This window comes from Canis lupus, chromosome 4 (assembly GCF_011100685.1).
Source record: "Canis lupus familiaris isolate Mischka breed German Shepherd chromosome 4, alternate assembly UU_Cfam_GSD_1.0, whole genome shotgun sequence".
Classification (NCBI taxonomy): Eukaryota; Metazoa; Chordata; class Mammalia; order Carnivora; family Canidae; genus Canis; species Canis lupus.
The window spans coordinates 12,526,181-12,550,049 of record NC_049225.1 but is presented as its reverse complement, the minus strand read 5'-3'; the positions used below and the strand labels follow the sequence as shown (position 1 = coordinate 12,550,049).

The 23,869-nt window shown below is 38.5% G+C and overlaps 1 protein-coding gene across 6 annotated transcripts in view; it reads left to right on the top strand.

Annotated features, from left to right (window-relative positions):
* SLC16A9 (solute carrier family 16 member 9) overlaps positions 1 to 15,340 on the top strand; it is a 58,711-nt gene extending 43,371 nt beyond the window's left edge. For 5 of the 6 annotated variants that reach the window (XM_038533985.1, XM_038533987.1, XM_038533986.1 and 2 more), the window contains exons 4-6: positions 8,928 to 9,023; positions 11,930 to 12,844; positions 13,248 to 15,340. In XM_038533985.1, the coding sequence (XP_038389913.1) occupies positions 8,928 to 9,023; positions 11,930 to 12,844; positions 13,248 to 13,426 (1,190 nt within the window). In that variant the 3' untranslated portion in view covers positions 13,427 to 15,340. The remainder of the gene's footprint in view (positions 1 to 8,927; positions 9,024 to 11,929; positions 12,845 to 13,247) is intronic. The other variant, XM_038533988.1, reaches the window with a different exon arrangement.
* The last annotated feature ends 8,529 nt before the right edge of the window (positions 15,341 to 23,869 follow it).

The window sequence follows — 23,869 nt, the reverse complement described above, 5'->3', positions numbered from 1 at the left end:
AAATACTAGCTAGCATAACCATTATTATCAGTTTTGTGACCTTGGAAAATTATTGAATCTCTCTGAGCTTCTATTTTTATTTTTATCAAAAGACTTCACAGAGCGATTATGCCTATTTGTGAAATAATGTATACACAGAGACACAAGAGGTGTTGCATACATCCTCTCCCCTTCAATTCCTTTCTGACCACTTGGTTCAAGACCACAGCAGCAATGTTTTGCTACTGAGGAAGCTTTGTTGAATCAACAATATTGACATAATAGATTAAGAAGATAGATAAAGAAATTAAAGCATTTTAGTATGTTTAATTATAATACACAATATCAAAAAGGATACTAAATTGTACTAATGAGCATAATTCTGTTTTGCCACTTAGTTGATGTTTTAAAAAGTATCATAATGAAAATATGATGTTATCTCGTTTAGTTTTTCTAACATAAAATGGCAGTTTCCCTTTTGTCAATTGACTGTAAGCCACACTGCCAAACCTGGTAATTCAGGCTTCTATTTTTTCAATTACTTTACTGAATCAGGAAAAAGAAAGTGGGGTGCAGGATGGGGATAGGTGTGGAAAATATGTGCTGAATGAGTTGCTCAGGCATCTCTCCAGTTATTTGTTTTTGCTTTTCTGAAAAGCACAACTCAAAATCAAGGTCTTCCATTCTGTTTTCTTCTGAGTATATTGTTATTTAGTTACCTGGTTAGTGTTTTCTTACTGTTCCTTCTTGGTTTTTGGAAAAATTCAATTTTCGCTTCCTTCATTTTCATGATAATATCTGCTTGTAGACTGAATCCGCACAGCTTCTTGAGATTGGGGAGGGTAAGAAAACACCATGTTTACAGAGAGTCTGATTCTCTTACTCAATTATGGCAAATGAGATAAAGGTCATTTCCTCACGTTCATTTTAGCAGTTAGAGTTTTATAAGCCTTTTTGTTTAGTTTAGTTTTTAATGGTTATATCATTAAAGATAGTCTTTTTTTCTCTCATGGATGTTCAATTGTAATAAGGAACTATGATTTTCTAATTAGTCTAAGGCTATTAGTGATATAATGCTATAATACTCAGGTGAAAAGTGAAAACATGTCAAAAAATGGTTATTTTTTAGTACTTATTATATTATATTCTAGGCACAGATACTAAATATTTTATATTTTTTATGTCTTTTAATCTTTACAGCTATTTTGTGAAATTGTTTTAAAGATAAAGAAACTAAAATTAGAGAGTTTCAGTAAACTCTAGAGTCCCCAGAGTCACCCAGCCAGTAAGAGATGGAGCTGGGATTTGAATCCAAGCCTGCCTTATTTCCAGACCTTAACTAGTCAGTGTCATGTTCAGAGTACTCATGAACATGACACTGTTCAAGCTACAGTCAGAGCCAGTTTATTAAAAAACCTAGCCAGTCACTTGCATTTTTAAGCTTTCCAGGCAGATGTTTGAAGCTAGCAGCATAAAAGTACCTGCATTTAGGGACGCCTGGTTGGCTCAGCAGTTGAGCGTCTGCCGTTGGCACAGGGCACGATCCCAGAGTCGTGGGATCAAGTCCCGCATCGGGCTCCCTGCATGGAGCCAGCTTCTCCCTCTGCCGGTGTCTTTGCCCCTCTCTCTCTCTCTGTGTCTCTCATGAATAAATAAAATCTTTTTAAAAAGTACCCGCATTTAGATACACTAAGCTTATTTATCTTTCATGGTGCCCTAAGTTACCTTCCCACAATTTCATTTCTGGAAGTAGATATTTCTGGAACACCACATGCAATTGCCTATCCTAACCTTTGGTCAGGATAGTAAATCATCTTGTCTCAACTATTCTAAGAGGTGGCTCAAATACTTGCTTTGAAACACACAGGATGGGAATTCTCTCAAACGACCAAGAGACAGGTCCCTCCACTACAGTGACCACTGTCCTGGTTTGCCCAGGACTGACGGGTTTTCCAGGATATGAGACTTCTAGTAGCCAAACTGGGAATGTCCAGGGCACTGCCTCTTCTCCCCTACCCCACACAGTGTCTGGATTCTGTAGCTCACTCATATTGTTTTTTAAGATTGCCATGTTAAAATGCACGGTTACTAAAATGTTTCCTTTTCATAAAATTAATAATTCAGGGAGAAGTTTTCATATGTAAATGTAGGGGCTTGATAGATATCTATTCAGTTACACACAAAAATATGTATATGATGAAAGGATATTTAAAAAAATTTGTAGGCATTTTCAAAAATATGTACATGATTTCAAATGTTTTATTGCTTGTCTTCGTAAAATAGACCAGACTTTCACTTTGCATGCTTTTATTCACATGCTAGTTCTTTAGAGATGCCTGCTTTATTTATTCCAAATTAGAAGCATTTTATCATATCAGTGTTTTACCCCAGTTATATTTTCTCCTCATAAGCTTATCAGTTTAATTGATTAGGGTTTTTATTTATTTTTTTTAGTTAATAGATAAAAATTGAGAAAAGTGGGAAAATGAAGGAGTTTAGTGTGATTTGCCCAAAACATCATCACATAATGCATGGAGGTTGTAAATTAGTTGTATCTTATTTTCAAACCATATAATTCTAATTGTCTTTCTAATGATGCTATCCTAGTAAATTAATTACTGTGAGAGAAAAAAATTCTTTAATATTTTTTAAGCTAAGATTGAGTTTCTGGCTAAAGTAAAAAGTAAAAAAAAAATCATTGAAGCAGGGAGCATATATAAAGATACTAATTAAAAAGTATATACACACGTACATACATATATTTTGTGTTTGTTATATGTATAGAGATACAGACAGGAAGAGAAAAATGCAAGAACTCAAATGAGATTTATGGGAAAAGGTACTAGATTAACTTCTGTGGGAAGGTTCATCCAACAAACTTTTAAAAACACTTAACTCTGTGCCAGGCTCAGACCTGGAACCAGGGTACTTGGATGAATAAAACACAGCCTGCCCTCAAACAGTTCATTGTCTAGTTGGGGGAATAAACTTGTAAATTTGCAACTTGTAACACAGGAAAATAAGTGCAATAATAAAATGAAACCAACATTCCGTGCTGGTGTAATATGTACCTGTGGGGGAGAGGGGTGCTGAAGCCTGCTTCATGCCGAAGTTTATGCTTGAGCTGGGTCTGGAAAGACAGGTAGGATGTGGTCAGGTGGGCATGGGGTTGGAAAAGAAGTGAGGGGGTAGAAGGAGGTCTCTGCAGGAGCTCAAATGCTCAGAAGTGTGATATACTGCGGATAAGAGTTTTTGTTGAAGGACTGCAGAAGTCATGTGGGGAGGTGCAAATACATCAAAGCATGGTATGCACCAGAGGCAAGATGACAAAATGTTTTTATGTGGACTTTACTACAGGAATGTGCTGGAATGAGAATTGTTGGACAGCAGCTTAGAAGATAGATTGATGGAAAAGGAAGAAAAAGGAAGATAGATTGGTGGGAAAAGTACTGGAGGCTTGAGACAGTGATCAGGAAGCCAGAATTCAGCTCAGAAAAGATGAGATGAGTGGAGGCAGTGGTGGTGCTGAGACACAGGGAGGTTGAGATCATTTAGTGGGTGTGATAAAGAGCTTCCGTCTGGTTTGATGGGAGGAGATGAGAGAAAAGAGGCCTCTGAAGTGGTGGTCTTGCCTGGAGCTGTGTGAAATGGAATGTAAGGTGTGGAAAGGAAATGTCAGAACATGAAAATACGTTTAGATTTTACCTATTTAAGTAAAGGGAAACAATAATATTTTACTAATGTTTGTGCTTTGAATTGTTATTAATACAGGTTTTCAGTTTAAAAATTATACTGCATGGGACGCCTGGGTGGCTCAGGGGTTGAGCATCTGCCTTTGGCTCAGGGCGTGATCCTGGAGTTCCAGGATCGAGTCCCACGTTGGGCTCCCTGCATGGAGCCTGCTTCTCCCTCTGCCTGTGTCTCTGCCTCTCTCTCTCTCTCTCTCATGAATAAATAAATAAAACATCTTAAAAAAATAAAATAAATAAAAAATAAATAAAAATTATACTGCAGGCTGATGCTCAAAATTATTTTTCACCGAATAGGAGTCTGATCAAAAATGACTGGAGACCAAGGGACGCTTTAAAACAGTGGCTTCCAAACTTCATAGTCTTGGGACCCTTCACACTCCCTTTACGTAGGACCCCAAGGAGCTTTTGAATATATGGATTATACTTATAGATATTTATTCTGTTGAAATTAACTATATTAAAAGCTGAGAAATTTGAAAATATTTGTTTAGTAATTCATTTAAAGGTAATAAACAAACCTAGTACACATTAAAATAAATAATGTACTTATTATGAAAATAACTCTATTTTCCAAAGGAAAAACAGAAGTTAGTGAATAGAACTGCATTATTTTACAGTTTTGCAAATCTCTTCAATGTTTGGCTTCTTAGAAGACTTCTGGATTCTCATATTGGCTCTGTACACAGTCATTGCAATCTGTTTTTTGATTGAAGTGTGTGAAGTAAATCTCATCACACGCGAAGATGTAGTAGGGAGTAGTTTTTAACAGCCTTTTCAGGTAATTATAGCTATTCTTCTTTGATGCTGTACCAAAACTTGATGAGTGATGACTTTCCAAAGTTAATTGTAATATGGAACCTGATGTCATGTCAATATATTTTTATATTCTGTTATATTAAACCCACTTATTTATTCTGTTCTTTCTTTCTCTTTCTTTCTTTCTTTCTTTCTTTCTTTCTTTCTTTCTTTCTTTCTTTCTTTCTTCTTTCTTTCTTTCTTTCTTTCTTTCTTTCTTTCTTTCTTTCTTTCTTTCTTTCTTTCTTTTTCTTCCTTCCTTCCTTCCTTCCTTCCTTCCTTCCTTCCTTCCTTCCTTTTCTTTCTTTTGTTCTTTCTTCCTTAAATACTTAACTTTTATTTTTTCAAATTTTTACTTAAATTGTAGTTAGTTCACATTTGGCACAATATTGATTTCTGGAGTAGAATTCAGTGATTCATCACTTACCTACAACACCCAGTGCTCATCACATGCCCTCCTTAATACATATCACTTAGGTAACCTTTCCCCCATCTACCTCCCTCTGTCAATCCTCAGTTTGTTCTCTGTAAGAGTCTCTTAGGGCTTGTTTTCCCAATCTCCATTTTTTCTTTTCCCCCTTCCCATATGTTCATTTGTTTTCTTTCTTAAATTCCACATATGAGTGAGATCATATGGTATTTGTCTTTCTCTGACTGACTTATTTTACTTTGTATAATACTCTCTAGCTCCATCTACATATTGCAAATGGCACATTCTGCACTTTGGATTGTCATTCAAGCCTGATTGTGTACTATCATGAATTGGTTATTTGAAAAATGTTGGTTCACTGAGTTATGACAGAACTTATAAATGTCGACAAATTTCATTATACAACATCAAAAATTGCTTTGGCTACTATCAGCAACAGACTCATCAGAAAATCTTTATGTATTGGGAAGTTGTCCAAATTCATGGTCATGGATACATGTTTCCTAAAATTCTATTTTTTTTTCTGGAATGTTTGGATTTTATCATTGGTAACAATTACTGCCAGTTGTCACCCTTAGTTTGTTTTCAAAAAAATTTTTGCCACATACCCAAGTCTAAGTAACCACAGTTTATCTGTCAGATATTCTTTCAAATACGAACAGGGTTACACGGGAGAAGAGAGGCTGTTTGAGCTGGCTACTAAAACAATTGTTTAAGGGCTTTTCCTTTTAACAATTGTTGTCATCCAAAGGAAGCATTTTTTAGAAATGTTGTTCGTTTTTAATGTGAGTATATGGCTATGCAGCATATTTTGATACCAAAGTTTGGTAGCAAACCTTGATTTGTGCCAGGGCCCTTGTGGTTTTACTCACCGTCTCTTTTGCTCGGTCAGCGTAAATGCAAACACAGTGAAAGAGATGGCCAGTAATACTAACAAAAGCAGAGATCATGTTAGTATTACAGTAGTCCCCACTTATCCATGGGAGATACGGCCCACGATCATCAATGAATGTCTGAACACGTGAACAGTAATAAACCCTATGTTTTCTCCTATACGTATACACCTATGATCAAGTTTAATTTATAAATAAGGTAGAGTAAGAGATTAACAATAATAGCTAATAGTAAAATAAAACAATTATAACAATATGCTGTAATAAAAGTTAGGTGAAGTGGTATCTTTCTCAAAATACCTTATTGTACTGTACTCACCTTTCTTGTGATGACGTGAGATGACAAAGTGCCTGTGTGATGAGAGGAAGTGAGGTGAATGGCGTAGGCACTGTGACATAGCATTTGGCTACCACTGACCTTCTGACCACATGTCAGGAGGATCATCTGCTTGTGGGAATGGTTGACTGCAGGTAACTGAAATCATGGAAAGCAAAACTGTGGATAACAGGAGACTAGTGTCATAACTAGGAGACCAGTTTGAAACTAGTTTGACTTTATGCACTCTAGAAAATATCTTGGAGATTCTAGGGATCCTCTTTAATAACTTCCAGTTTAAGGTTGGCCTGATACGATGTGGGAAGGCATCATGCTACCTTTTTGAAAAGCTTAAGAAGAAAGCATTTCAAATTACTGCTACATTTAAAAATAGTGAAATAACCTTAACTGAAATCCATGGCCTTGAAATAATTTTTAAAAATGTCTTTTTTTGGGTCTCAGGCTAAAGTTTAAAATTTGCTGTTTCAACTTTTCTGACATTGACATTTAGCAATCAGAAATGCCTTTTTCCCCCCTTGTCTCTAATGCCTGACATTTGACAGAGCCCTGACAAATAAATCACAAAAAAGTAAATTCATTCCCCCTCCAAAGGCTTCCTGAAGTATAGTCTCAGTTAAGGGTGACATTTTTTGGTTTCGAAATTGATTGTTTAGAAACAGTTTTATTTCATATCTTGAAGTGTCCTATATATATGTAATAACTGTATAATCAATGCAACCCATGTTTTAGTTGATGAGATATTTTTTCCCTTAAATCATATAAGAAGGGCACTTTATTCTAAAAGGTTTCCTTGAAAGTGTAATTGTTTTAGTCTATCTCATTTAAGAAGACTTTTTATGGAATCACAGATGATCCTCTGAGTCTTAGATTGTTTAAAAGTGTTAATTTCCTAAAACTTGCAGTATATTTGTGAAGCCCATGTATTCTTTCTTTTCTTTCTTTTTTTTTTTTTTTTTTTAAGATTTTATTTATTTATTCATGAGAGCCACACAGAGAGAGAGGCAGAGACACAGGCAGAGTGAGAAGCAGGCTCCATGCAGGAGCCATACGTGGGACTCAATCCCAGGAATCCAGATCAGGCCCTGGGCCCAAGGCGGCGCTAAACCACTGAGCCACCTGGGCTGCCCTGTAAGAGATTTTTAAACTAAATTAAAGACATTTTGCTCCTAAATGGGGTAGCTGAGCCACCCAGGGATCCCCCCATGTATTCTTTCTAATCACAGTTTAGGTACTAATTAAAAGTAATGAAAATGATCTTATTTCATTTAATGGGCCATGGTTAAATCTGGTTTTTAAACTATGGCTTATGTGTTGTTTATAGAATAATCCTCAAGAGCAGATGCTGTTGCAGAAGAAAGGCAAAAAGTCATGAGTTAAGAACCAGAGGAAAATTTTATGAAAAACAAACTGTGTTTATCAGGTGCTATATAGAGAAGAAAAGATTAAGCTAATAAACAAATGATTTAGAGAACTCTGGAGATGAATATTGCCCTTGGGTCTCAAGAAAGAAAAATTTAGTAAGGTATTTTTTTTAATTATAAAAGAATTTCAAATCTACAGAAAAGTAGAGAGGCATAGAGCAAACAACTGTACACTTCACTTAAATGTTTGCTAATATTTTATTGTATTTGCTTTTTTTGTTTTTTGTTTTTTTTTGTAAAGATTTTTTTTAAGATTTTATTTATTTATTCATGAGAGACACACAGAGAGAGAGAGACAGAGAGGCAGAGACACAGGCAGAGGGAGAAGCAGGCTCCATGCAGGGAGCCCGATGTGGGACTCGATCCTGGGTCTCCAGGATCACGCCCTGGGCTGAAGGCAGCACTAAACTGCTGAGCCACCTGGGCTGCCCTGTAAAGATATTTTTAAACTAAGTTAAAGACCTTTTGCTGCTAAATGGGGTAGTTTTTTATCTGTGAAAGAAAAAAAAAAACCTTATGAATATATATTTTGCTGTGATGGGATGATCTGTGAAGCCCAGAGGACCTGAGGGGGCGCCTTTGTTTTGTAGACTGGGGTGTACAAACTATAAGCTCTCACAAAATAGCTTGGAAGGGTGAAGGGAACTTTCTCAGATTGTTTAGAGCAGTTTGAGGAGGAAGGACACTGAGCTGAAGGCAAGGACGTGGAACAGAGATAGAATGGGCACATATGATTAAATTTTACTATTTGGTGACTTTACCATTTTCTCTATCTGCCCTTAATGTCTTGATTTAAATTTTATAGTATTCATTCATGCTTCAGAAATTGGACTTTTTTTTGACTTGAGCCCAATCTTAGGAAGGGTGTGGAGTGAGAACTGAGTCTACCCAAACATGTTCATTGTTGCTGCACAACTGACATTAAAGGATCTGGGAATTCGTACTCTAAAGAGTTTTAGCCAGTCAGTAACAGAATGACCTATTGGAGATACCTAATTATTCTTTTTTCTCAAGATAGAGAAGCAGACGCAAGAAGACAGAGGGGGAGGGGAGGAGGGGGAGGAGGAGGAGGAGGAGAGAGGAGGAGGGAGGAGAGGAAGGAGGAGGCGGCGGAGGAGTGGGGGAGAGGAGTGAGGATTTTGCGAGGAGAGGAGGAGGATGAGGATTGATCTAGGGATTCTCCTCCTCTCATCCTCCTCCTCCTCTTCTTCTTCTTCTTCTTCTTCTTCTTCTTCTTCTTCTTCTTCTTCCTTCTTCTTTCTTCTTTGCATCGACGTAATATTGTCTGTCTTAATTTACGTAATGTCTTCTTATGTTTAGGACTCGGATGTGGTTTACTGTACACGGCAACAGTGACCATTACGTGCCAGTATTTTGACAGCCACCGAGGCCTTGCCCTTGGCCTGATTTCAACAGGTACTTTTCAAAATAAGTTAGCATTGTTACTATCCAGCCTTCTAATTAAAATCAAAAAGTTATCAAACAGAGATATGTCTAAAACAACCACTTCCCGGCTGCCACTTAGGTAGCACAATTTTTTTACTCTAGGCTGAGAAGGAAATTTTATTTTCCACTGTAAATAAGGGTATAGCTTCCAGAAAATCTTAGGATACATATACAAAAAATCTGGGGCATTTAATGACCAATATAATAAAGGAACGAAAAGCTTATAGGCCTAGTCAATTGAGAGTCACAAGCTGGTGAGAGCTTGACTCAAAGAAGCAGAGTGGACTATGTAAGTCACCTTCTCTTTGAAAGATGTAGGAGAAATGCCAGGAAAATGGAGCTGCGGGCACAGTCAAGAAGCCTGATGCTGACTTCTCGTTGTCTCCATTTACTGCACAGGGTACAATTTTTCTAAAGTACTGATTTATGAATGCATCTCACTGGCCGTGTGCATATCCAAATGTCAGGCTGTTTACTCTTGTTCTTCCCTTAATAATCAAGAGATGATCACTGGTGGGAAATATAAATATAAAAGCCTTCTGGACTTCCTCCACTGTTTTATTTTTATTTTATATTTTTTTTCCTCCACTGTTTTAAAGTAGGGTTGCACTTTTCAGATGGATTTTTTTCCTAAACAGTTTAGGGAAATATCAAAATTTTCTGCAGCCAATATCTTATGAGTTTGCTTAGGAGACAGAGTTGCCAAGTTTAATAAAAGTTGTACGTTTATATATGCAACTCACTTGTTAATAAGCACGTATTCCTGGGAGGTCAGACTTCCAGATAACTGAATAAGTTCAATGATCTTTCTGGCAACAGAATCCACACTAATGTTTTATTCCTGAGACCAACCCAGTGGCAACAAAGTGATTCCAGATTGAATTAAATGGAGCAGGATATTTACCAAAGGTGGTTGAAGGAAGCATTGCCAGGTGCAAAATGTGAATCATGGTCTGAGAGGAGACAGGGCCAGAGTCTGAGGACACGGTGAGTTTGAAGCAGAACTGGGAGAAGAAATAGCAAAAGCAGAAGACAGAGAATCCAAAGCAGTTGGGATACAATTCAAAGAACCTTCCAGGATCTCCTGCATATGTGGGAGGGAGCGGAAGGGTAGGCATGAGCTTGAAGGACAATAGGTCTTACCTGCACTGTATTTGGTCTTTTTTTTTTTTTTGAAGATTTTATTTATTTATTCATGAGAGACACAGAGAGAAAGAGAGGCAGAGACACAGGCAGAGGGAGAAGCAGGCTCCATGCAGGGAGCTCGACATGGGACTTGATCCCAGGTCTCCCGGATCACACCTCAGGCTGCAGGCGGCGCTAAGTCGCTGTGCCACTGGGCCGCCCATGTATTTTGTTTTTTAAAGATTTTATTCATTTATTCATGAGAGACACACAGAGAGGCAGAGACACAGAGAGAGAAGCAGGCTCCTCGCAGGGAGCCTGATGTGGGACTTGATCCTGGACCCTGGGATCATGCCCTGAGCCAAAGGCAGATGCTCAACCGCTGAGCCACCGAGGCATCCCTGCACTGTATTTTTGTACAGGCATTGTAGTGTAGCCACAAGCACAGACCCTGAGCCAGACCACTAACCGGTTTTGAATCCTGCCTGTATCACTCACTTGCTCTCTGGTGACAGACAAGTTATCTAACTGTTCTGTTAAGTGAACTGTTGAGTTAAGCCTCAGTTGTCTGAACCATAAAACAGGGATGATAATAGTACTCATCACATCAGGTTATTGGGAATATTAAAGCAGCATATGTGTAAGGCACATACCAAGGGCTCTAAAAGCAGAGAGTATTATAATTATGACCTAAGTCTCCCCTAATGTCCAAACTTATGTGTGCTGAAGATGCCAGAAATTGTATGCTGTATGCTTCCACTGAGTCTAGAAAGGAGGGCATAAGGACCTCGGCCATGGCACACTTAAGTAAAAATGGATCGACTGCACAGTTAAGATTTGGAAGAATTAATGAGTTTTTAGTTTCAATTCACAGGGAGCTAAGGGAGACAAAATTAAGGAGAACCATGGATCTGCTTCATTTTTTTGGTCTGTGGTAACAGAGTACCATAGACTAGGTGGCTAATCTACAACAGAAATTTATTTCTCAGTTCTGGAAGCTGGAAATCCCACATTGAGATGCTAGTGTGTTGGATTCTGTGATAGACCTCTTCCAGGTTGTATATTACCATATTCTTGCTGTTTTCTCACATGGTGGAAGGGGAGGGAACCTCTCAGGGTCTCTTGGATATGGGTGCTACTCCCACTCATGAGTGCTTCATGGACTCATGACCTAATCACCTCCCAAAGGCCTCACTTCCTAATACCATCAAATTGGGGGTTAAGATTTCAACATATGAATGGGGGGGGGGCACAGACTTTTGACCTATAGCATCCACCATCGGTGAAAGATGACAAGCAAAACAAAACTCAAAGGAGAATTTTTTAAAAATTGAAAAGAAACCAAAAATAAAAATATGTGAAATATTGTGACCTCACTGAAAAAAGGAACATGGGCATGAAACAAAGGTTTTGGGGGAAGTGATCTTGTTCCCTGGTGACGAAGGGTTGGTAACTAATGCCTGCAGGCCAGATCTGGTCTACTGCTTGTTTTTGGAGAGCTCCTTAGCTAAGAATGATTTTTACATTTTTATATAGTTAATTTAAAAAATGAAAATAAGGATATTTCAAAGCATATGAAAATTATGTGAAATTAAAATTTCAATGTCCATAGACAAAGGTTTATTGTAATATAACCATGCTCCTTGGTTTAAAAATCTTCACAGTTTTCTGTGGCCTATATTAATAATGGTTATTATTAGAGTCCCAAATTATAAGAGATTAAGATTAAACAGCTCCCATTTCCTTTTTAGGTTCAAGTGTTGGACTTTTTATATATGCTGCTCTGCAGAGGTTGCTGATTGAGTTCTATGGGCTGGATGGATGCCTGCTGATTGTGGGTGCCTTAGCTTTAAATATATTAGCCTGTGGCAGCCTGATGAGACCCCTCGAATCTTCTAATTGCCCTTTGCCTGAAAAAACAGCTCTGGAAAGTATACCAGATCAATACTCCATTTACAGTGAAAAAGAAAAGGACCTGGAGGAAAACACAAACATTCTTGGAAAGAGCTACAGTGCCGAGGAAACATGCAAGAGCATCTTAGCCAGTGGTGGCCGGAAACAGGAGAGTCTGCTTCATAAAAACCCAACAATGGCACACGCAAAAGAGGCTGAGACGTACAAAAAGAAAGTTGCAGAACAGACATATTTTTGCAAACAGCTTGCCAAGAGGAAGTGGCAATTATATAAAAACTACTGTGGAGAAACTGTGGCTCTTTTTAAAAACAAAGTATTTTCAGCGCTCTTCATTGCAATCTTTCTTTTTGACATCGGAGGATTCCCACCTTCGTTACTTATGGAAGATGTGGCAAGAAGTTCAAATGTGAAAGAAGAAGAGCTTATTATGCCTCTTATTTCCATTATTGGCATTATGACAGCAGTTGGTAAACTCCTTTTAGGAATACTGGCTGACTTCAAGTGGATTAATACCTTATATCTTTATGTAGCTACCTTAATAATCATGGGCCTGGCCTTGTGTGCAATTCCATTTGCCAAAAGTTATGTCACATTGGCAATACTTTCTGGGATTCTAGGGTTTCTGACTGGTAATTGGTCCATCTTCCCATATGTGACCACAAAAACTGTGGGAATTGAAAAATTAGCCCATGCTTATGGGATATTAATGTTCTTTGCTGGACTTGGAAATAGCCTTGGACCACCAATTGTTGGTAAGATATTTCTTAAAGCCAACCTATTTTACTGTTCTTTGTAACATCTCTGGATATAGAAATCCAGATTGAATAGTGGCACATATTAGCACGAAATAAATCTGCAAAGATGTCTCATGGTAATGATTTATTCACAATCACTTTGATATAGTTGAGAAGGCCAGTATAGTTGCTCCAGGACTTGTGTTCATTTTTTTATTTGAGAGAAACTCAAAATGCCTGTTTATCCTTGTCCAAATTATTTGGGAGGTTCTCCTCTGCTAACTCCCAGTAGTCGGCTGTAGAGTGCATGGGGTAATATATATCCTAATCCTTACTGTCTCTAAGATTGAGGAAATTACTGAATGGGCTTCCTCTTCATCCTATTTATATCAAATTCACTTTTTTCTTACTCTCTTTTCAGGTTGGTTTTATGACTGGACCCAGACATACGACACTGCGTTTTATTTCAGTGGCTTCTGCGTCCTGCTGGGAGGCTTCATCCTGTTGCTGGCCGCCTTGCCCTCCTGGGACACATGCAACAAGCTGCTGCCTAAGCCAGCTCCAACAACCTTTCTGTACAAAGTTTCCTCTAATGTTTAGAGGAATATTGGAAGGCACTACAGACTGTTTTCTCATAGCAAAATTTCACTGTGGCTGATTCTGAATGATTTTTTTTTTTTAACAAATCCTATTCTCTATGTACTGTATATATGGCTTCTATCTCCTGTATATATATTTTTTCCCTTTTTTCTTTTTTCAAGAAGTGGGACTATTCTGTTTTACTATTACTTCTGAGTTCTTGATGTTGTAAAAATTTTGGCCCACCTCGAAAGGCTATCTCTGTGTAAAGAGATATAATTTCTCTGTAGGATCCTTTAGTTCCACTGCAAGGCACCCAGAGGGGGGCTCTTCTATTTTAAACCTGAATCAGGCAGCATGATGAGATACATACGAAGGCCTCTATGGGCCTAAATCCGTCTCTTCTCTATAGTAGACCTGCTAGTATGTGAAAATATTTACAAAAATGGCATTAAGAATTCCAGTGGAGCAAGCCGATCTTTCTTTTTCAAAGCTATTTTAAATTACAGTCACTAGTTTTCACTATTTGGTTTTATTTACCTTGAGGCAGCACCCCATGTTTGGACTCACTGAGTTTAAATTGTTTCAGTTCCTAAGGTGTTTGCTGAGAGGAAGGCAGTCTCCAAGCAGGAGCACTCACCATAGCCTTGCTTCATGATTGGCTGCCATAACCATGCTCACTTTTCTGTCAGCATCCACTCAACTGATGTTTCTCAGAAAGTGCTGATTTTACCTGTTTCCAAATTGGAAATGTGCAAACCATTCCGTTCTGGCAAATGGGAAACATCCATCTGCTTTGGGCACAGTGGGGATGAGTCACAAATCCTTGCATAACTTTTCAACAAAGCGTTTATTTGCCACTATCAGATTTTACCACTATTAAATTTTAATTCAAGGGCAGAACTAAAATTGTGTGTGTGTGTGTGTGTGTGTGTGTGTGTACTCCAAGTCTGTATGAGACATAGAAAGAGAATAAGGAATGGCAATAAGAAACTGATACCCTGATCCAACTTTATTCAATCTCAAGATTTTGGAAGAAAATCAATGTTTAATAAATGGACATTTTTCTAAAGAAATATTTTTTTAACTTTGCTATATGTTGGCATCTTCTGGATCCTTTAAAAAAATATAGTTGCCTGAGTACTACTCATAGAGATTTTAATTCTATAGGTCTAGGCTGTGGGCCAAGCAACAGTATTTTTAGTGAACTCTTGAAGGAATTTTAACAGCACAGCCAGGTGGAGAATGGTAGTTATAAGACTGGCAATGGGAAAACAATCATTCTCTTAAATCCTAACAAAAAAGCAGTTTATTGAAGTGAGGAGGGTTTTATAAATAGCCAACTGTGGTTCTTTAAATAGGACGCACTTTTCTTATTGTGCCAAAATTGTCTTTTCATTTCTTTTGAAATATGTAAGATTTTATACTTCTATGTTGCCTTTCTTGGAAGGCGCCTGAAGCACTTTATAAGCATGAAGGCCCACCACACCTCAGTGAGGTAGGTAGATAGTGCTTTTCTATGCAGTAAACCCGGAGTGTGGGGCAATTTCACAACTGAGTTAACCCTACTCAATAATGCAATAATGGGACTCCAAAGTGCCTTGGACTTCTACACCGTACTCAGACTTCTGGAAAGTTTTCTGTACCTCATTCTTTAGTGACTGTCAAGGTTAAGAAATAAAAGAGGTGACATTTTTAAAAAGTTAAAGTAAATATTTTTGTGTTGAAAGTTCCTTTGTGCCAACATTATATTCAGGACATCCTATAACCTGAAAAATTAGTTTAACTTTCATGACATCCCCACATTCATCAATGTTGATAATTGTCCAAATGCATCTTCACTTTGTCTACTAATGTCATCCAGTGTGTGCATTTTCCATTGTCTAGGGAATGAATTTTTCATTACAATAAAATATTTCTTTGGTTTGTTTTGCATTGGTTTGGTTGCTTTTTTCTCTTCTTAGCCGTCCTCCCCCTGCAAATTGCAGTGACATTTCACTTGAATGTAAAAAAATTAATTATCACATGTTCACTCCAGGCCCAGAATTTGGTGAGTGGACCTCAGCTTATTCAAGTCGATCTGCTATATTATTTTGACCGCTGCCTTCCAAGAAGCTGTCATGATATGGGCAACATATATAAGTAAATTCCAAAAGCAAAATGAAAAAAGCTTCTAGTAATCCCTTGATTTCGTTATAACATGGCTAGGAAATGGGGCTTAGGTGGGAAGGTTGCAATAAAGCCAGTCCTTTATTGAATAGATAAGTCATGTTTATGTGAATAATTTATTCAAGAGGTGCCCATTTCCTAAGAATTAGCATTTTTTTTAAGTTTATGCATTTGTTTATGAAAGGGGCTAAACTCATGACTCTGGGATCCAGAGTCCGCTGCTCTTCCTACTGAGCCCGCCAGATGCCCCAAGAATTAGCATTTTAAAAACACACTTAATGAAATTATATTGATTAGAATACAGTCTTTCTTTTGTGACTCTAAAGGTATATTTTGACCTTCCAAGTGCCTGCTGCTGAGCTGGGGAAAGATGTGAAGTAAGAAACTTTTGTTAGCTCTCCTCTTTCCCTTCAGCCTTCTGCCTTTCTCTGATTCTCTCTCCATTTAGCCTCCTGGGAGCCAGTTGCTGAACTAATTTTCTCAAGGGTGACTCTGTCATCAGGAGAGAAGTTTCAGCCACCAACTTTTAAAAGCCCCACGAGGACCAATTCCCAAGAACCAGGAGTTGCAGCACTTTGAGGTCATGACCGCACCGTCTTCCCTAGTGTTGTGGGGCCAGAAAGTCTCCTGACCTCAGAAAGCCTCAACTTCCAGCAATCAATCCAGGATTATCTAAACTCAAGATGTTCCAGGAAATAAAGGGGAGCTCGCTTTTGAAGGAAAAAATGCCTCGCTTTTTTCCCCCCTCTTAGTTAGGAGTGTTATTTTAAACGCATAAAGTACACAGTTTACATTAGCAGTGCCATAAAATTTCTCCTTCATGAATAACTATCTTGGGAACTTTTGCTCCACAGTCCATTGTCTGAAGGATGCCAGTTAATAAAATGCCTCTTTGAGACAGGAGTTCAACTACAGTCAGTTAAAATGATCAGAGATATTTGGACAATATTGACAGAGATAAATGGACAATATTCAGAGATGCAGTATGCTTACTTGTTCAGGCTCTGATTTCTAGGTTCAAATCCTAGCCCAGGTCCTGTGGCTAGGGTGATGTGAGCATATCACTGAGCCTCTCAAAGCCTTAGTTTCCTCTTCTGTCAAACTTGCCCCAGAGCTGTTAGGGGAATTAAATAACATAACCCATATACATTCCTGGCACCTGTTCAGTAAATATTAGCTATTATTATTTTTGTTGCTATCATTATTCCTTAGTGTTGGCCTCTCAGTATCCAAGGCAGATGTCAAGTGTTCCTGGGTACAGGTATGGGGTAAATGCTTGCCTCAAAGGGCCTCATGTAGAGGAAGAATGAGTCTTCTGTTATGCCAAACTTGTACAGTTCTCACAGCTAATGCCCTCCCCCACGCATGTTCTTGTCAAAATCTTTTACCCTTAGGGATTCATGACTCAGCACATTTTTTCTGGAATTACCATTAAGAGGCTCTGACACAAAACAAAACACAAGCTGTTCTTCCACAAATCGAATAAAATTCACTTTGTAAATTGAATTGCTATGGGAATTTGAACTTTTATTTCCTTAAGAACTCATCATCTGAGCTGTTAGGAAGGTGGGCCTGAAATGAGGCAGAAAGCAAAATGCTCACATTTGTTTATTGAACACTAATTGGCTTCAGCTCATGGTTCTTGCCTCCCTCTCCCTTCCTGGGACATCTTTCAGATTTACTCTTGGGGGAGTGTAATACCTTACCAGGTCTTCTGGGATTCTATTCCTATCAGGTCTGTCGCATTAGTTGCTTCTTACTACATATATTCTTTGCCCTAAAGAGTGATTTACTTTTATTATCTCTCCTTGCAAAAATAAAAACAATATATATTTAGAATTTATTTTTTTTCTAAATGATAGTCTACGAACATTGGCAAACAGCGTATTTTCTTTTTTTTTTTTGAAGCAGATTTTTTTTAAGTGGGGGGAGGGGCAGAGGGAGCAGGAGAGAGAGAATTCCAAGCAGGCTCCACACCCAGCCCAGTGAGGGCTCTCACAACTCTGAGATCATTACCTGAACCGAATTAAGAGTTGAACACATAACCAATTGAGCCACCCAGGTGCCCCAAAAGCATATTTTCTGTAATGAATAATTAACTGTGGTCAAGGTGTGCCCTGCTGTAGGTCACCTTAAAACTATAAAGCCCCGGAGATGTGAGTGCTTTTCCTTCCTGAAAAATGCCTCATGTGATAAGGCAAGCTGTCATTCCTCCAGCTTAGATCTGAAAGCTCCTCCATATCTGTTGCTTTAATAGGGCATTTGTCAGCATAGCCTAAACGACTCTAGAACCATAATAACCAAGGAGAACAGATGGCACTGGCTGTATTAACCTCTAAAAGATGAAGGGCCAGGTTCAACAGTCCATTTTCATGTAGTCACTATGGCTGCTGGGAGAGTGGCATTTTGAGAATTCCTAGGCAGGATCCCCTCCTGAAGGAAATTCTCCCTGAAGGTGAGGTGTGAACAAGGCCTGATGGAGAAATCACCCGCAGCCAACAAGACTGCCATGCTGCACACAGAGTCAGGATGAGTTCACATCCCTGGACAGAACTGTTGAATGTCAGTTTGATAAAATGGGATAACATAGCAGACCCTCCTCTGCTCAAGACTGAACACAGCTGCAGCTTCCAAGTGGCATTTTAGCTGTCACTAGCTGAAAGGCACAAGTGAGGATTAGAGCTGGCTCTCTGGTTCGTTGTCAAAGCCCTGGGTAGTGGTGTGAACCAAGGAAAGGTGTCAGCAGAAGCATGAAGAAACCCCCACTGGCAGCTCTGATGGAACTGGGAATGGATGTTGCAAAGAACTCTGAAAGTGTGTGCATGTGTGTGTGTGTGTGTGTGTGAGAGAGAGAGAGAGAGACAGAGACAGAGAGAGACAGAGAAAGAGAGAGAGCTGTAAAACTGTTGGTGTTTGAGAGAGATTCTCCTCATTACTTCAGCCTGCAGTCCACTGAGACAATAGTTATGAAACTTCTCAAGAAGACCTTGTTTCAATACCTGAGGCATCCCATGCTTTCCAGAAACACCTGAAAATTGAAAATCTCCAGGTTGTTTTTAGGTAAGAGGAAGCCTCCTTTAGCTGGGCTTCTTCAGGAAGTTGGAGATAAACTTCCTTTGTGGGATATTGGCTTTGCCTTAGGGGACTTTGCCCACTGGGGAGAGACACTCCCTGACAAATTTTTGGGAGGGATGGGGGTTCTCAGTGGAGGAGACAGACAGAAGTTTAGTGCCGACTTAGCTGGGATTGTTCTTTGACTAGGATCATGCCCAGGAAATCCATGGAGCAACAACAGCTGTTGTAACTACCTGGTAAGTGTAGGGGTCTGGTAAGCTGAACATCCGGGATAGATGCTAACAAGAAAATAGCCTGGCGTAGGGGGAAAAGCATGGGATCTGGAGTCCAACAGAGCAGGCGTGAGTTCTGAGCTCCTCCAACTACCATCTACTAGGTGAGTAATCTCAGTTTCATTTGTTAAACTCTCTTAGCTTCATTTTTGTTATTGGTGAACTATATTGTTGGAAGATTTAGAAATAGTAGATGCAAAATGTCCAGTATGTAGTAGTTTCTAAAAACATAGAAAACCTTTTTAACCTCTGCTCCCATAAAGTGAATCTGGTAGATTGGATTCTTATCTCACTGCTGTATAATGTGGGCATATTATCAAACTATTCAGCAAACAATGTGTGCATAGTGGTGGTATGGTAGGGGAGAGTGTATCACTCGCAGGGGCCATTCTAGCTTCTAGAAATACAAGAATAAATAAATAAATAAATAAATAAATAAATAAATAAATAAGTATTTTATGTTTCAGTAGGACCAACTGATATCCAGTAAAGTATAAATACAGAACTCACTTTTAAAAAATTTGCTTTTAATTTATATATTCATTCAACAAATTTTTATCCAGTACACACCATGTGGCAGGTATACAGGCATTAAGGTAATGGTGTTAAGACAAATGTGGTCCTTTTGTTCACAATGATTTCTTTTCTTTTCTTTTTTTTTTTTTTTTTTAAGATTTCGTTTATTCATTCATGAGAGACACAAAGAGAAAGGCAGAGACATAGGCAGAGGGAGAAGCAGGCTCTCTGCGGGAAGCCTGATGTGGGACTTCATCCCAGGTTCCTGGGATCATGTCCTGAGCTGAAGGTGGATGCTCAACTGCCACCTAGGTGCTCCCACAATGATTTCTTATAGCAAAAGTTAGATCCCATGGTACTCGAATTAGTAATTGTGCTTTAAGGCCAATTCTCTCTGTAAGATTGTCCTGGGGGAGGAAGAGGTATACATGTATGTTTGCTGTGATAGTAGATGCAATAGTCTGCCACCTAGATACCCTTCAGTACCGGGAATTCATTTCCCTAGGGACTGGGATTGGCTACTGAGGGCTCACAGTGGAGTCCTGCTCTGGGAACTGCCTTCAGCTGGAAGGATCCTACTACCTCCTCAAGGAAGACAGTGTCTAGTGACCCTGGACTCAGTGGCTGATGAATGGCTTCTTTGACTAAATTTGGACTACTCCAGAGAGCCATCCCAGCTATAAAGCTTCCTCTAGAACTGAGGCCTCTGTTGGAATTGATTCATAGCTTAACTTTTCCCTCTGCCCCATCTTCCTTCCCTTACCTCTTTACAGGTGCTTTTCTGGAAAGCACTTCCCAGTAAACTTCCTGCCATGCAAATTGCATTGCACAGTTTGTTTTTCACCAGGAAACCTGACAGAAAACACCAGTAATTTCAATACAGTGGGATAAAGTCCTGCACACAGGGTGTTCAGGCACTCTCGCAGGCACCAAAGATATAGCTGTGTGCAAGATAGACAAGGTTCCTGTCCTCTTGGAGCATGTCAGGGCCTCAGAGCTAGTTGCAGTAGAAGCCTCAGCTCCTATGGAAAACTCTGGAGCTGGAATGATCCTTCAACATTGTCCCAATTGCGTTGTCACCTCTGACTCATGCTAAGATTCCTAAAAGAATATATATAGGAGCCAAAATGCCAATTACTGATTTGTATGAGCAATATAATAACCAAGAGGACTGGACCTTCCAGTTCACCTGGTAGTCTCCGTGTCCATATAGTTAAGTTCAACAGGAAGCCAAATACCACTAATTGGAAAGTATTTGAGGTTCCCGGGATCAGAGCCATGGTAGCTCATTGAGTGTGTGCTAATAGCATCATGAAGAGACAGCTTGGTTTAAACTTTGTCACTCTAAGGAACTGCCTCTAGACAGTGCATAGTTGGGCACAGACAGTATTCGCCCTCATGACAATCCTTTTATAAAAGCACTGTGGCTAACCAACCCCTGTTCTCTCCCCAGTATGCTACAACTTCTGATCAGGTTACAGCCAAGTGCTACTGGTCATAGCTTCTGGGCAAATGTCTACTCAGAGGCGTTGTGCTTCATTGCATATTTTATTGTGCAGAAGATAGTCTGCATGGGCAGAACTTTTGCTTGAGGGAGCCACCATCACCATGAGACAGATGAGGAAACCAAAGAATCAAATGAGCCAAGCAATGTGCCCAAGGTCACCCAGCCAGGGTCTCAGGCACAGGCATACCTCCTGTCTATTTATGATGATGGGGAAGTAAATATGCATCTGGAAATGATCTGATCCAACCCCATGACCTCACAGAAGAAAAGTAGGCCAGAAAAGAGACAGCGTCCAGAACACAACTACATGCCCAAATTTTCCTGTCAAGTTGACTCTTAAGTACAAATAACACAAGGTCATTGTCTTTGCTAGTTTCTTTACTTCCTGATGTGACAAAATGTTTTAGGCTCACCGATCTTGTATATTTTCTACACCATATCTGGAGATAGCCATTCCTCCAAGGAAACTAAGGGGATGATTTTTAGACCACAATCCAGGTACTTGGGATTCTCATTGCTGGTGGGTTGGGGATTGTTTCTCCAAAATAGATATTTTTATTTTTTCAACAGAAAATGCATCATGTGCTAATATTGATAATTCTTTTTTTAAAAAAAATTATTCATTTATTCATGAAAGACATGCAGAGAGAGAAAGAGAGAGAGAGGCAGAGACACGAGCAGAGGGAGAAGCAGGCTCCATGCAGGGAGCCCAACGCGGGACTCGATCCTGGGTCTCCAGGATCACGCCCTGGGCTGAAGGTAGAACTAAACCACTGAGCCACCCGGGCTGCCCTAATATTGATAATTCTAATTTAAATTGAGGATCACATTTTTTTAAACCTAACTTCACTGATTTTATGTTTATACTTATATTTAGACTATTTGATGTTGAAAATTCCAATTTGCATGACAATATTTGCTTTATCCTGTCATGTGTATAACATTTTCAAAATAATGATATTACTATTATTACTGGTTACACAAGTACTGAAATATTACTTTACAGGTCTTTTCATCCTAAGGTAATCTATTCAGGAAGTGCACTCAGATTAGTGTATTTTAGTCCTTTGAAATAGTTTCTCTCTGTGTAATTAAGTCACCAACCTGACCCTTGTAAGTTGTATTTCTTCTATTATGTGAGCTTAAACATCTTTCCATATATTTAAGGGACATTTTATTCTTTGTAAACTGCTTTTCTATAGAATTATTGATGTTTTATTCTCTACTTTTAGAGACTTCTATATATTAGGGATATTTGCCCCTGTACTAAAAGTTAAAATTATTTTTCCCACTTTGTCATTTGCCTTTGTACTTTACGATCTCTTTTGCCATGTTGAAACATTTTTAGTTTGTATTTGACAGATTTTTTATTGAATGTTTTCAAGATGATTTTAAATACAAATTTAAATATTTTAGAGACTTGCTATGTGCCTGTTTTAAACTTGTATTACCTTCCTTTTTGTAGGATTTATTTATTTATTTATTTATTTATTTATTTATTTATTTATTTATTTATTTGAAAGAGAGAGAGAGCACGCATACAAACTAGAGCCGGGTGAGAGGTGAGGGGGGAATGGGTGGGGGGCGAAGACTCCCCACTGAGCACAGAGCCCCCTGCAGCATTCCATTCCAGGACCCTGAGAGCATGACCTGAGCCTAAGTCAGACACTTAACTAATTGAGCCAACCAAGTACCCCAAACTTGTATTAATGTTCTGTAATTATAATATAAAGTTTTAATGTTATAGGGTGAACTTCATGAATACTTTCATTTATGACTTTTGTGTCACATTTAGGAAGGCCTTCACAACTCCAAGAAGATAAAAAAAATGCATCAGGATATATTTGATTATAAGCTATAGAATATCAAGCTAAAAGTTGTGACTATATTAAGAATATTTATTATTTTGTATAGCAAAAAAAATCTAGAGCTACAAAAATCCCAATATTCATTAATTTTGTGGCTCGAGAATGTCATCAATTGACACAGGCTCTTTTTATCATTTTGTTTTGCCATAATAACAGTTTACCTCTCAGGCTGGCCTCAGAAGGCCACCACTGTTGCAGGTATCACAGACAAACAACTACAGATGTAGACACTGGAGATACCTCCTTATGGTTCTGGAAAATCATTCTCAGCAGTCCCATGGTGAGTCTCAAGTCCCAACTGTGTCTTACACTCATTTCCAATGTAATCCCTGGCCATGGAGATGGAATCAGCAGGAGTGACTAATGAAGATTTATCCCTGGGATTTGGGAAGGATTTGAAACAAATGATCACCACATATCTGAGCATAATTTGGATTTTGTGAGCAAGAAAAAAGGAAGAAACCACTAGTGGGTAGTTTTACAATTTCTTTCTTTTTTACATATAAATCCTTGATCCACCTAAAATTTATGTTGATATAAGCAGTGAGCTAGGGATCAAACTTACTATTTTTTCCTAAATAACAACCTATACATCCTATTTATTAAATACTTTATCTTTTTAATCAGCTCTTTTATGAGAGTTTTGAAAAGGAAACATTAAGGAAAAAAATTTGCTGATCCCATTGGAATTTTTGATCAAGTCTTTTGAGTTCATAATCTAACATAAACTCCTGTGAGATAGTACCAGAAACTGCATTGCTCACGCATGCCAAGTCCATACTGTGGGAGCTGGAGATGTGATTTCTCTCTCCATCTGAAACCTAGAGAAACATATGGAATATAACTAAAAAATCATGAGTCTTATGCTGAGAAGTCATGTGAAATGCTAGCCATATTTTTGTTTTGAAAATTGAATGCTTAAATATACTTGTATCTTATTTATTATAGAAATAACCAAATGCCTACTATCTGCCAGGCACATAGTATTCTTTAGAAGCTAAGATTTTTAAGTAAAGATGAGAGATAAAAGCAAATATATTGTGTGTGTATGTGCATA